Here is a 12,578-nt window from a genome sequence, read left to right on the forward strand (position 1 = left end):
AATAATGTGCTGATTGTAGATTTTTGGCCATATTCTTTGGTGAGATCAACCAAACGCGTCCCTTTTTCATGTTTTTCTATGATCTCTTGCTTTGTTTGTACGGACAAAAAACGGTTTTCTCCGTCACTTTCTTTGGGTCCATAGTGAATACTCTAAAAGTTATAATATATTTACGTAAAACTATCAGAACACCTCATGGGTCCAGAGCCGAATAACGAGGCGCTGAAGAGACACCTATCTAGCTCCACACAGAGGTCCCTCTTAGCCAATGGGATGCCAGGATGCTAGGTAATAGCCAATGGCAGAGCAGCTATAAGAAAGCTGCGAGTATCAGCCGATACTGTATTTTTACCTTTCATAACTCCAAATTTCTTTCATAACTAGAGGCAGTATTTTCCTGTTGAGGCGTTTAGTAAGTAGAAAATTTCGTATGTAGAGACATTCATAAGTAGAGGTACCTCTGTATATGTGTTAGTCATATCACATCACACAGTATTAAGTACAGGCCCCTGAAACACAGCACACTAGGGGCCTGTAAGCATGCAATTGGTCCAGGGGAGGAAGAGTGACCGGTCGCGACTTCGGGGTGCGCCCCAAATGAGCAGCTTGCACGGGGGGATGGCGATGAGGTGAAGTCGCAAGCTTTGATGTGCGAAATTGTCACACTGTGTGTGTGTGTGTGTGTGTGTGTGTGTGTGTGTGTGTGTGTGTGTGTGTGTGTGTGTGTGTGTGTGTGTGTGTGTGTGTGTGTGTGTGTGTGTGTGTGTGTGTGTAAGAAAGTTTTCTTTACGGCTTCATGTCAATTATTTCTAGATCATAGCAACTGATAGTTCACTGCTGCAGTTCTTGTATTGGCCCCCAGGTGGCAAACATCCTCCTCCTTTATATCCTGTCAAACAAAACAACTCCAGTAATTTATGTTTGTATAAATAGTAAATTATGTACTTTCTGATCTAAAACAGGTGAGCATCCTGGTTTGTTTCCTCTGTTGTCTAGCTCATCTTCAAACATGTTCCCAAAACCACACAACTGCTTTCAAGACACACATCAAAACATTTAAACTTAAACTTGAAAAAAAAGTTCAGTCTTCCTGATCAGGGTTTTCTTACTTTTTTTTATACAGAGAACTAATATTTAATTATCATTCAAAAAGCCTGTCCATGAGGCGACAAAGTGGATTCTCATTATTTTCATAGATGTTTTTCCCGTAATTTCAATATTCATCTGATTTGAAACGAAATACAATTTTTTTACAGCACTGTTGAGTGATTATGACAAGTTTTCCTGGTTCTGAGAACTAAACACATGCTGTTATGTCCCACAGTGGAGATGCCAGATGGTGGTGGATGGATGAGCAGAATTCTAACACCAGGACTGATTTGATTACAGATTGCAATTGGGGCTAAATTATGGGGAAAATAACTGCTTTGAGGAAGGTTAGAAAAATCTTAGTTTCTAGTTAATATTCCAGAAAACAAACCAAATCAATCACCAGTGAATATTTTGCTGATTTGGTCTTTATTAAAATGTTTGTGCCACTTGGTTTGATTAAATTTTTTTTTTTTTACTTTTTATAATTATGTTATGAAGTGGTACAAACATCTTCATCAGAATGTCTTATTCAGGAGGTAAAATTGGAGTGTTTGATGGTTGCCGTGGATGAACTATAAAACAGCTTCTCAAACATGTATGGTTCACTTCTGACAGAGAGGAGTTTCTAAATTCTAATTCTAGCAGATGTGTCCCGGGTGTTGAGACGTTGGTATGGGTTGTAGAAGAACTTCACTCAAAGATGATTTAAGAATCTTCTGTGTCTGCAGACTGACTGGTCCGATACACTGGGAATCTTCTCCCTCTTTGTCTCCTAAGACAGCAAACAATCCTCGTCCCACTGCAGCCTCTTGCTGGGCCTGCTGTCCAGAGGCAAGGACATTTCCCTCAGTCCATACTGGTCCTGGGTTATTGGCTTTATGGAGGACGACCTGCGGGTAGAGTGAAAATGGTGCTTTTGGAAGCCTGTCGTTTTCCTGACCTGAGACTTTCATCTCAGGGAAACAGTGGATGCATACACATGTCTCAGTCGGGCTTGAGTCTTCAATTGGCTCACAGTCTACAGGATGGTTTGACTTTGTCCCATAATCTGAGGAGAGACAAAAAAAACACCAATATTCAACTGTATGTTAAAAACAAAAGATCCCAAGAGCTCAAATAGTCTTATCTATAAATTAGCACTTGACAGCTTAAACTAGGACCCTTTTCCATCTGTATTCATACTGCACTGACCATTGGAGATCCGTCCCAACTGGCAACACAGTTGGGTAACCTCTTGGCCATGCTGGACCACACACTTCTGGTTATGGTTGGCTTTCTTGGGTCTTGAATTGGGGGTTTTGGCCTTGGCTCCTCGTTGAAAGACAACCAAGGCTAGACACAAGCTAGAAAACAGCAGCACCAGGCAGAGGGCCAGGAGGTGATACAGCAGGATAGTGGAGCTTTCCAGGCTTGTCGACACTTGGGTGGAAGGCACATGTGAGGTAGCATCAACCGGATGGGTTTCGGCAGGAACGGGAGAGGTTGGAGCTTGGGAGACACGTGGGAAAGGTGAGAGGACAAAAGACTTTCTATAGAAAACAAAAGCTGTAGCTGCTTCAGAACACGAGCCGCAAGACAACACGGTGTATCAGAGGAATACTGTGGTGTACCACAACCAGAAATCAAATATAATTAATGGTCCCTCAGTGGGCTGGAGCATATTTATGTAATATTGATATAAGACCACCCAATGATACCCCTGTTCAGAACTAAGAATCCTCTATGTATGTAAACAAGACATGGTTCTTTATGGTTCTATGATTTAAGCTTTTGAAAACATGTTATTTATTAGCTGACCTTCCTAAAAAGTTGGAAAGGCAGAATTTTTTTTACACTTTGAACAATTCTTTCTCTCCCAGTATACGTTTCAGGTAATCCTACTCTGGTAACATCTATGTAGGAAACAGAAGTAATAGAAAGACTGAAAGGATGAATCCAGGCCACTGTGGTCAGTCAGTACTCACTCTGGCAGTGTTGGGAACACTCAGCTGGATGTCTGCCACAGACCTCAGAACACCTCATACATTTCTTCAACAGCCCATCATAATAGTGGCCAGGCAGTGCCTTACATTTAGCAGACACTAACACGGGGTGACAGTGTGAAAGCCATCAGTAGGATAATGCACCAACTGTTGAATCTACTGTATGACCATTTAACTTAGTAGGAGGACGTTTCTTGGCCCAGAACTGGTTTCATCAATTAAAGGAGGGCAATTTTATTTGCTACATGGTTCTGTTTTTCTCTGTGTATACGTGTACTTACCACAGAAAGAGGTACAACGGGGGATGACGTGTGGTCGTTGACATTCCATGTGACAGGACATGCATTTTTTGATTAAGGCATCCCAGTACAGACCTGAGGGACACCCAGCAGCCATCAGCACCGATGAACCTCTCCCTGACAAACACAAGCAATGGCCGAGAATGATAAGTGTTGAGAAAAGAGCTAATCGCTTTTTAATTCAATTTATGTCTGATTTTAGTATTTCCTCCAATGAAGGTCTGTGTTTCCCGGTGTTGGTTTGCTCTGTCTGTATGTCAGCAAGATTACAAAAAATATATATTTGGCTTTCAATAAAATTATTTGGAGGGGTAGGATGTGGTCCAAACAACAATCCGTGGTGATCCATATCGTTACAGTTGTAGTTGTTCATGAATCGCTGCATGCTGATGTTCACCAGGAAGATGAATGGAGAACTGCACCTGCAGTCCTCCAACCACCAGGGTCTTGTGGAGGTAGCTCCATTCGTCGTCGTCTCGTTGTCTATCCTGTAACCCCGGAGGGTCGTTGGGGCACCACAGACGATCTGCTGACCAGCTCTCTCCATCCTTCTCTGTCTTCGGCAGCTCTCATTGCCTCACTGAGTTTCAAGTGAGTCCATTCTATGATGTTATCTTCCCATCTTTTCTTTTATTTTAATAGGATAGGATCTTTGAATAGGTTAAAACCTCAAGCTGAACTGATCATAGCTGAAGAACAGGCTGGATTCAGGGCAGGGCGGAGCACCACAGAACAAATATTCAACCTAAGGATTATCAGCGAGAGATATCCGCAGCATCAACAACATCTCTACCACGTGTTTGTAGACTTCAAGGTATGACCGGGTATGGCATGCAGCACTGTGGACAACCATGAGAAAATACAACATCAGCCCTAACCTTGTCAGAGTCATACAACATCTGTACAGCAAAGCTACAAGTGCAGTTCTCTACAACGGAGCCATCAGGGACTGGTTCAAGACAACAGTTGGAGTGCACCAAGAATGTCTTCTCTCTCCCATACTCTTTAACATCTTTCTTGAGTGTGTTATGGCAGATGCCTTGGCGGATCACGAAGGAAATGTCAGCATAGGAGGTAGACCAATTACAAACCTTCGTTTTGCTGACGACATCGACTTGCTTGCTGGAGAAGGAAACAAACTTGGCAGCCTAGTTCAAAGGCTTGACAACACCTCCAGAGCATATGGTATGGAGATCCATGCCGACAAAACCAAAATCATGACCAACAACAACAATGGCATTCTCTCTGACATTGAAGTCAATGGACAGGCACTAGACTGTGTGTCGAGCTTCAAGTACCTCAGGGCAATTGTGTCCGATGAAGGATCAAAGCAGGAAGTCCTTGCCAGAATTGCTCAAATGACTGCAGCCCAGGCAAAACTCAGGCACATATGGAAAGATAATAACATCAGTATGGCATCAAAAGTGAGACCGCTGCACTCACTTGTCACCCATTTCTGCACTAAAATATTGCAAGCAAACCATAACTGCTCCCTTCAAATGGCCAAAGCTGTAGATGCAAATGTGAGCTTTAAGAAGACCAAGTCTGAATGCAACAATAAAAATCTAATTTTTGATGTTTGAAAGAGACTTTATACACCGTGAGAGTTTTTCATCAGCTCCTAAAGCAAAGTTGATTCTCTGTTTCCTTTGGTGTCCAACTATTTTTAGACAAACCATGTGAAACACGCAAGATCAGCATATATAACAGATCCATCCACAGAGTAATCGGCGCACGCCCGCCCAGCTGCTACTGCTCTACGTAAATTTTCATCCTTTGTTCTGAAACGCAGTCGTGTTTGCTCCGTTGAACATGGAGTCACCTGACTGTGACAGACACGCAGATCTGAACCTTCTTCACCCTCCATTGGTCTCACACACATAACCTGATCTACTTTTTTGAGTATATGTCCATTTCATGCAAATTTTTGGTCCCTCTTTGTTCTTTAATTGTTACTTTTGTTACAATTTAGTAGAGATTTATCATCTTTAATCTTATTTGGATTTTGTTTAAACTGCAGACAGAACTGAGAAATGAACAGCAAAGTAGAAACCTGTCTGGTAATCACAAAATCACAAGAAACCCACCATCAGAACCCGTGGCACTGGCAGAAGTGGTGGGTTTGATTTCAGCCGGAACCATAATTACTCTCAACATTAACTTTATGAAGTTGTAAATAATTTTGGAAGATCGCTCACCTGGCGAGATGCAGACGTGATGGGAGAGTTCTCAGTGTGGTGATGAGAAAGAGATGAGACAACATCAGCATGGAGGCTGATTTGGATATGAGCTCCCTGCTTGATGTGGGACTTCCCTCTATATATATGCAACCCGCCCCCCAAAAAACCCCCAAAACAATTAATAAAAAACACACATCACTCCCATTAAGCACACACCACAATTATATATACTGTGTATATATATGTATGTATATATATATATATATATATATATATATATATATATATATATATATATATATATGTATATGTATATATATATATATATATATATATATATATATATATATATATATATATATATATATATATATATATACACACACATATACATATATATATATACATATATATATTTCCACGCTGCTTAACATAGAATTATATATCAGAATTTATATATTGTTTATACCGGGTATATAGTTGCTTTAGATTTTGCATTAAAACCCGTATCTATAAATAAATAACACTACTATGAAATAAGTCAGGACAGCACGGTGGTGCAGTTGGTAGCACTGTTGCCGCACAACAAGGCGGGTGCAGGTTCGAGTCCCGCTCTGTGTGGAGTTTGCATGTTCTCCCTGTGTCTGTGTGGGTTCTCCTGCTTTCTCCCACCTCCAAAACCATGCATTTCAGGTTAACAGTTTTCCCCACCTCATGCCTTATGCCAACTGCAGGCTCCAGCTCCCTGTGACCCACACAAGCGGATGAAGTGGCTAGGAAAATAAATGAATGAATGAAATAAGTCATATGATAAATGCAGTAATAAAGAAAATACTATGTTTGCCTCACATCACATTGTGCTTACAATACATTTTATTTTTGTTAAAGTTAGGTCATTGCTGAGAATGTAAATCCTCTCCAATGCAAACAAAACAATGCATAAATAAAAGTCATCTGACGTGACAGATTTTTGTGCAGGATTTATCTCTATTTCGTTGCACATTGACCTTCTGCTTCCTTAGAGACTCCAAATTCTTGTCCCAGGGAGTGAACAGAAGCATCATGTTCGGATTGTGTTGTGCAAATGAAGAGCAGGTATGATGATGTCTTCCAGATGCTGCCGTAGGACTAGCTGGCACTTGGAGTGATGAAGCACACAGCCTGGAGCCATTAAACCATGGAGCTCCTCTAATCTCTTGATGGCGTCCATCATTCTCTCACAGATAACATTTACTTTTTCATGAATATTCGGGAAGCAATTGAAGTGTAATTTGTCTGAAATGTTCCCTTAACGTCATGATGCATGATGATTCACTGTGCTTGTTCTGAGATCATACGGTTGTGCATGGAAGTTTACATTAACAGGACACTGGGACATTTGCAAATACAATACAGGAAGGTCACTGTGTTCTTTTACAGTGTTTTTAATTTATTCTCAGATTGATTAAATAAGGTAAAATGATTGATACATCATGCTAAGCTACAGTTCCTGTCAGAACAACCTCAGTGACTCACTAATGACAGACAAATGAGGAAATAAATATTGAAAGAAGTTGGTTCATTCAGAAATAAGTAACTTAAATAAAATGAAGCAAAGAACAAGAGACTTAATGTGATGTTTCCTGAGCCAAGATTGGACCCTCAGCTAGTAAAGAATGTGACTAAACTCACTTTCTCAAAGTCAGTGTGAAACTGTTGGGCAATTCCTCACTGTGTGAAAACTCTCCACTGAGCACTCAGTTTCAGTTTTCAGCTTTTGCTTCAGTTCTCATAGAAACCGTGGCTTGACGTGTGTAAAGGTTTTAGAGTGCAAGAGAGTGCAAAGGAGTATTTGTAAACTGGCCACCAGTACCTGAGAATATTACACATATGAAACACATATCAGATTTGTATTTTAGTATCTAAAATCATTACAGTACTTCAGTTAGTACTTAAATATAAGTTCAATAAATAAGAAAGTCAATAATACCAGATCATATCAAACCAGGAGAAAACTGAGAATAAAAATCATTCTAATGAAAAGATTTTGGTTCTAAAAGATGCAGTGATTTTTTTCAATGAGGTTTTACAGCACAGCTGTTGGTGAAGTCTGGAAATTCTGAGATGACAAATTATTAAAAGGTGTGAGTTGTGTTACAATACTGACTCATTCAGTTCTGCTTTAGACAGGAAAGGTTATCTCATTTTCGTATTTCTTTCGTTTTCAATGTGTTTAGTTCTGCACAGATTAGAAAAATGAATACCCCCCACTTCAGCAACTACAGCACAATTTGGACTGGAAATTCTACCTTCCACTCTCTTTCTTTCTCTCCCTCTTTTCCTTTCCCTGTTTCTATCCCCTGTATATTTCCTTTCCCACCAACTGGTCAAGGTGGATAACCGCCCTCCAGAGTCTGGGTCCTGTCTGGAGTTTCTTCCTCAATGAGGGAGTTTTTCCCCACCGCTGTTGCTTATGTTTGCTCTGGAGGTTTTCTGTTGGGTATCTCTGTGTGTTAAAGTGTTTTAAAATGTCTGATGATGTGATTAAGCGCTATATAAATATATATTGATTAATTGAATACGTATTTACAGTACTCTATAAAACTCTATAAAATATGTGACAGGCAAATTACATTTTTTGATGCCATCAATAAGAAGTGCAAACATATATTTGTCATGTAACAAAATATTTAAATTACTGCTGCCTCATCACAAACTCAACAGAATATAAAAAACAATAAGATTAAAAATTATTTATGTCTGTTGTCATTATGAATTTAAAAAAGTGTTAAAGAATGAAGGAAAAAACACACAGTCCGCTCTAAAATACTGCAGAAAAGGATTTTAGCCTGGATCACACCTCTAACCAGCCAACCTGTCACAAACCTACCAGAAAAAAATTCACTACAGATGGCTGGTCAACACAGGAAAAGAAAAAAGGAAACCGCTTCACTTGAATGAAAAATATAATGAGAAGAAAAATGTCTCCAAACTGAAAGAAACAACGTACAAACTTCAAACCAATACCTGTATCAGATCAGTAGATGGAGACATACTGCAATTTTTCAAAACCCATTTGGTGCAGATCAACAACAAATTTCAACCAAATCCTGATACCTGTCAGATCAATAAAAACAGGCAACATTTTCAATACAGAATATCATCTTTATCTTATACGAACACATCCATAACAATGCACAGAAGTAAAATAAGAAATGATCTGAGGTGGAATGGAAGAGATAGGTGACAGGGGTTGAAGCTGGCACCAGTGGAAGATGGGAAATAAAAGGGACAAACAGCTTGACTGTGAGAAAGAGGGAGTGTATGCTTGTGTGTGAGGGTAAGGTTAACAGATTACACCATAAAACTCAACAACAGTACATGACAATTTGTCAATGGAACAGTAATGACTGCTTCAAACAAACACACTGCTCTGGCGGGTTTATGATGGGTTTGTCCACTCAGTCTCTCCTGGATCGGGGCATCCGTGGCATCAGGATCTTCATCCTGTTAGCTAACAGCACCACCAAACCTTCTGGATGAGGTCACAGGAAGCAGACGGCTCACCACGGTATCTTCAGACTCCTGTGTCTGACACATCTTCCTCATCTCTGTGGGACAGAATGGACGACCAATGGCAGACCTGCTAAATCTGATGTTCTCTGGTGAATGCCCTTCCAGCTGCAAGGAGTCTGTTTCAGAAACACGCTCACCAGAAGCTGCTGGAGGTCATTTTTTAGGGCCCTGGCCGTCGTCCTCCAGTTCCTCCTCACACAAAGGAACTTCTACAGCCCTGCCAAACTCTCAGTATGTACAGTAATGGCGGGTATCCTGGTTTCTCCTCCATGCTCGTGTGCTATGAGACAGTCACCTCCTTTCAGTCGGGAAAGAGAAAGCGAGCACCTGTCTGTGTTCACCGCATGTAAAACCATCACCTCTTGTGGTGTTATGATGTATTCATACAACACGGTTTGTTTGGATCTTCTTTCTTTCCTCTTCTTTCTAATTTCAAACATAGATTTAACTACAATATATGTAAATTAAAATGTATAATGTACAACTAAATATCACTAAAGCCTCACGTGTTCCCTCTCATTAGATCCAACATGTCAGCAGATGTAAACAAGAAATAATGACGTGGCTTAATGGCTTGCAACAGAATTGGTTCAGAATTGGTTCAATATGTCAACATTGTATTTACAGCATGTATGTGCTTCTGTGAATTTGTCAGGAAAAAATTAAACCTTTGTAATGAAAAAATGGACACCTCCAAATAAAATGACTAATAGAGGGAAAATGCGAAAAATCAAAATTCTGTATTCTCTGCTAAGATCTAAGAGCTTCATGATGAAAATCCAACCCTTCAGGACACATAGTCGTAAAACTGATAACCAGACTTCTCCTTGGCTGATGGATTTCTTTTGAAACTTCTCTAAAGCTTTTATAACAGCTTTTTCAAAAAGTTTTTTTTATATAACCTTTCATACATGTATTCTGCACTGGACTATTTGCGGTAACCTACTTTTAACCCATATTCTACATCAAAATGTGACTTTTCGAAATATTTTTGGGAGTTTGATGATTTTGACAGGTTGTTTTTTTCCCCTGGATATCATAAAGGTCAGCTAAACAGAGTTTTGATTATACAGTTCTCTCCCACAGCACTGACCTGACTGTGTTAACAGAACAAACACTGTGTTTGCTGACATTTCCCATGTTGGCATTCAGGTACAACTCTTCCAAAATGATATTTACTGTTCCCGGCCAGAGGTGGATAGAAAAATTCATCTTTGCATTCAGTCTGTTCCTGTAGTTCACTGGCATCACGCTTGGAGTTTCCCCCGCCTCACGCCCTCAGTCAGCTGGGATAGGCTCCAGCTCCCGGCCACCCACCAAATGAACCGTTAGAAAATGAATGAATGAATGACATCAGTCTTCTCATTCAACCTTCTCATTGGTCATGAGCAGTAAGAAAAAGAGCTGAAATACTTCCTTGCATAAAGTAGGAAGGAGTGCTTTTAGCTTTTATTCAAAAAACAATCACAATAATTATGGAATGTACATTTGTGCTTGTCTACACCCACAGATCCCTTTAATGCTCATTCTGTAGTATCATATCGTATCGTATATATTCATCTCATCTCATCTCATATCTTAGAGTAACTACAGTGCTGGCACAAAATGAACATTTAGTGACGCACACTTGAAGCAATGCTCCACCATCCGGTCCCATTAACAGATCTGAAACCTGTGTGAAATGTTAGCCTGCTAATCAAATAGCCTGAAAGAGGAGCAAACAAATGTCTGCCAAACGGTTGTTCTTGTAATGAGATTTGTAAGCCAGCTGCCAGCCATGTCACATCATACATGTAATTGCAAACAGTGAAAAGGATATTGAAAAGATTGTTTTCAGAAATTCCCCAGTGAGCAATTCTACTCCGTTTTCATTCTTTTGGTTCGAACTTCATATCTGATTAAGCACAACACTATTAGTCAGCGGTAACTAGGTGACTGTCATCTGTAGCCTGTTAGCCAGTTGGTTTGAAATCAATGAGGTAAATTTGAAAATTTACAGACAGAAGAAAGCAAGATGCCATAAAATTAGCAAAAACTAAGCTTCCTCAGCGCGGTGAAGGACTCATACAGAGCATTAAAGCAGCAAAGCATTAGCACAGTAAAATCACCATTCACTATGAGCAACAATGCAAGCAAGGCAAAGTGACAAAAAGCAGTTCAGCATTACTGAATATAAATATAGTCATTCAGAGTTTCAGCAAGGTATAAAAAATATACTGATAAAAAATATGTGGTTCTGAAAAAGTAAATTGGAACTATTGTATATGTTAAAACCATTCAGCATAGAGTAAAAACATCTAATAAATTGCCTTTATTTTAGACCAACTCATGCAAATATGTCCATCTGGCAAGAGACAAACCTGGTATTTGGGCTGGATGCTATATTTAATTTGTGTTCTTAGCATAATTTAACTTAACGCAAATTTTCTCACGTGTGGTCTCCTTTCTTTATCCTTCAAACTGCATTGTGACAGAATAAATGATGAGATTGCACATTTGGGAGTTCTTTCAAACCCCTTGAGAAATGCTGGAATCCACACTGGGTACCATCTGTATATAATATTATGAATTATGTATGATGTGCTCAGGGATCAAGGACAAACTTGGCATTTCTCCAACAAAAGTATTCAAAGAGGACATACAAAGTAGAAGGATCCTCAAGTTGTATTTTCATAAATCTTCTACTACATACAGAATAATGTCCATCATGGGTGCATTCATCCAAGTGAGTCCATACTAACACAGTGACAAAGAAACACACAGATTTTACCACGGGTGCAGAAACTGACCTATATTTTAATTTCAGAGATGAGGACATTGATCTGCCCATTTACAATCAATGATCACATTATATTCTATGCAACAATAGAGAATTACAAATAAACATCTGCTTCTGACATCATATCACACAAGCAAAAGCTATGCAAGCTGGGAAAATAGTACTAAAATGATATACAACAGGTCTCTTTAACTATATATCAGGCCTTTGGTTGTTTGGCTTTTGGGAACAACAGGTTACAATATTTCAGTGTACAGTAACAATTTATATATGATGTAAATATTATATTCATGGTGTACATTTACAGTGCTGTAAACTGCAATGCAATTTTGGAGAAAAAATGTGACGACGGCAGTTTAAGAGAATACTATCTATTAATTACAGGAATGTACTGTAAACTTAACAGTAAACAGCAGAACATCATGGGAAGCTGAGTGAGAAGCTAGGAAATAGAAATTCTAAAATGAAGGGACGCAATCTGCTCACAGATGTCCAGAGATGCCATGATGAGGAAGCTGACACTGGGTAACACAAGTCTTCACTTTTATCGTGTCTGAAAGTATCAAAATGTGAGGAAGGTGCATACCATCTCCTGTAAAAGTGTAATAGTCATTGTTTTATCATCTGGTATTTATTTGTAATTATTTATTATTGACTGTATGAATGGTAAAATTCTGGTTTATATAGTTAT

General features: G+C 39.4%; 1 protein-coding gene across 2 annotated transcripts; it reads right to left on the reverse strand.

The window, feature by feature from the left end:
* Positions 1–1,105: 1,105 nt before the first annotated feature.
* On the reverse strand, positions 1,106–5,671 carry LOC137588514 (tumor necrosis factor receptor superfamily member 13B). 2 transcript variants are annotated; one of them, XM_068305638.1, is made up of 5 exons: positions 5,572–5,671; positions 3,356–3,490; positions 3,057–3,173; positions 2,284–2,580; positions 1,106–2,140 (listed from the first exon to the last, which is right to left on the reverse strand). In XM_068305638.1, the coding sequence occupies exons 2-5, from the start codon at positions 3,468–3,470 to the stop codon at positions 1,731–1,733; spliced, it is 939 nt and encodes a 312-aa protein (XP_068161739.1). In that variant the 5' UTR covers positions 3,471–3,490; positions 5,572–5,671; the 3' UTR covers positions 1,106–1,730. The 2 variants fall into 2 exon arrangements, with proteins under 2 accessions (XP_068161739.1, XP_068161740.1); XM_068305639.1 differs by lacking the exon at positions 5,572–5,671 and adding an exon at positions 4,672–5,477.
* Positions 5,672–12,578: the final 6,907 nt, after the last annotated feature.

This window comes from Antennarius striatus, chromosome 21 (genome assembly GCF_040054535.1).
Source record: "Antennarius striatus isolate MH-2024 chromosome 21, ASM4005453v1, whole genome shotgun sequence".
Lineage (NCBI taxonomy): Eukaryota > Metazoa > Chordata > Actinopteri > Lophiiformes > Antennariidae > Antennarius > Antennarius striatus.

What these genes read in the sequence shown, in the direction of transcription:
- LOC137588514 (XM_068305638.1), bottom strand. Translation starts at nt 3,470, where the DNA reads ATGGCTGCTGGGTGTCCCTCAGGTCTGTACTGGGATGCCTTAATCAAA. An exon ending in CCGTTGTACCTCTTTCTGTG is followed by an intron (nt 3,174 to 3,355) that starts GTAAGTACACGT and finishes ACCCCGTGTTAG; the next exon opens with TGTCTGCTAAATGTAAGGCA. An exon ending in GTGTTCCCAACACTGCCAGA is followed by an intron (nt 2,581 to 3,056) that starts GTGAGTACTGAC and finishes GTGTCTCCCAAG; the next exon opens with CTCCAACCTCTCCCGTTCCT.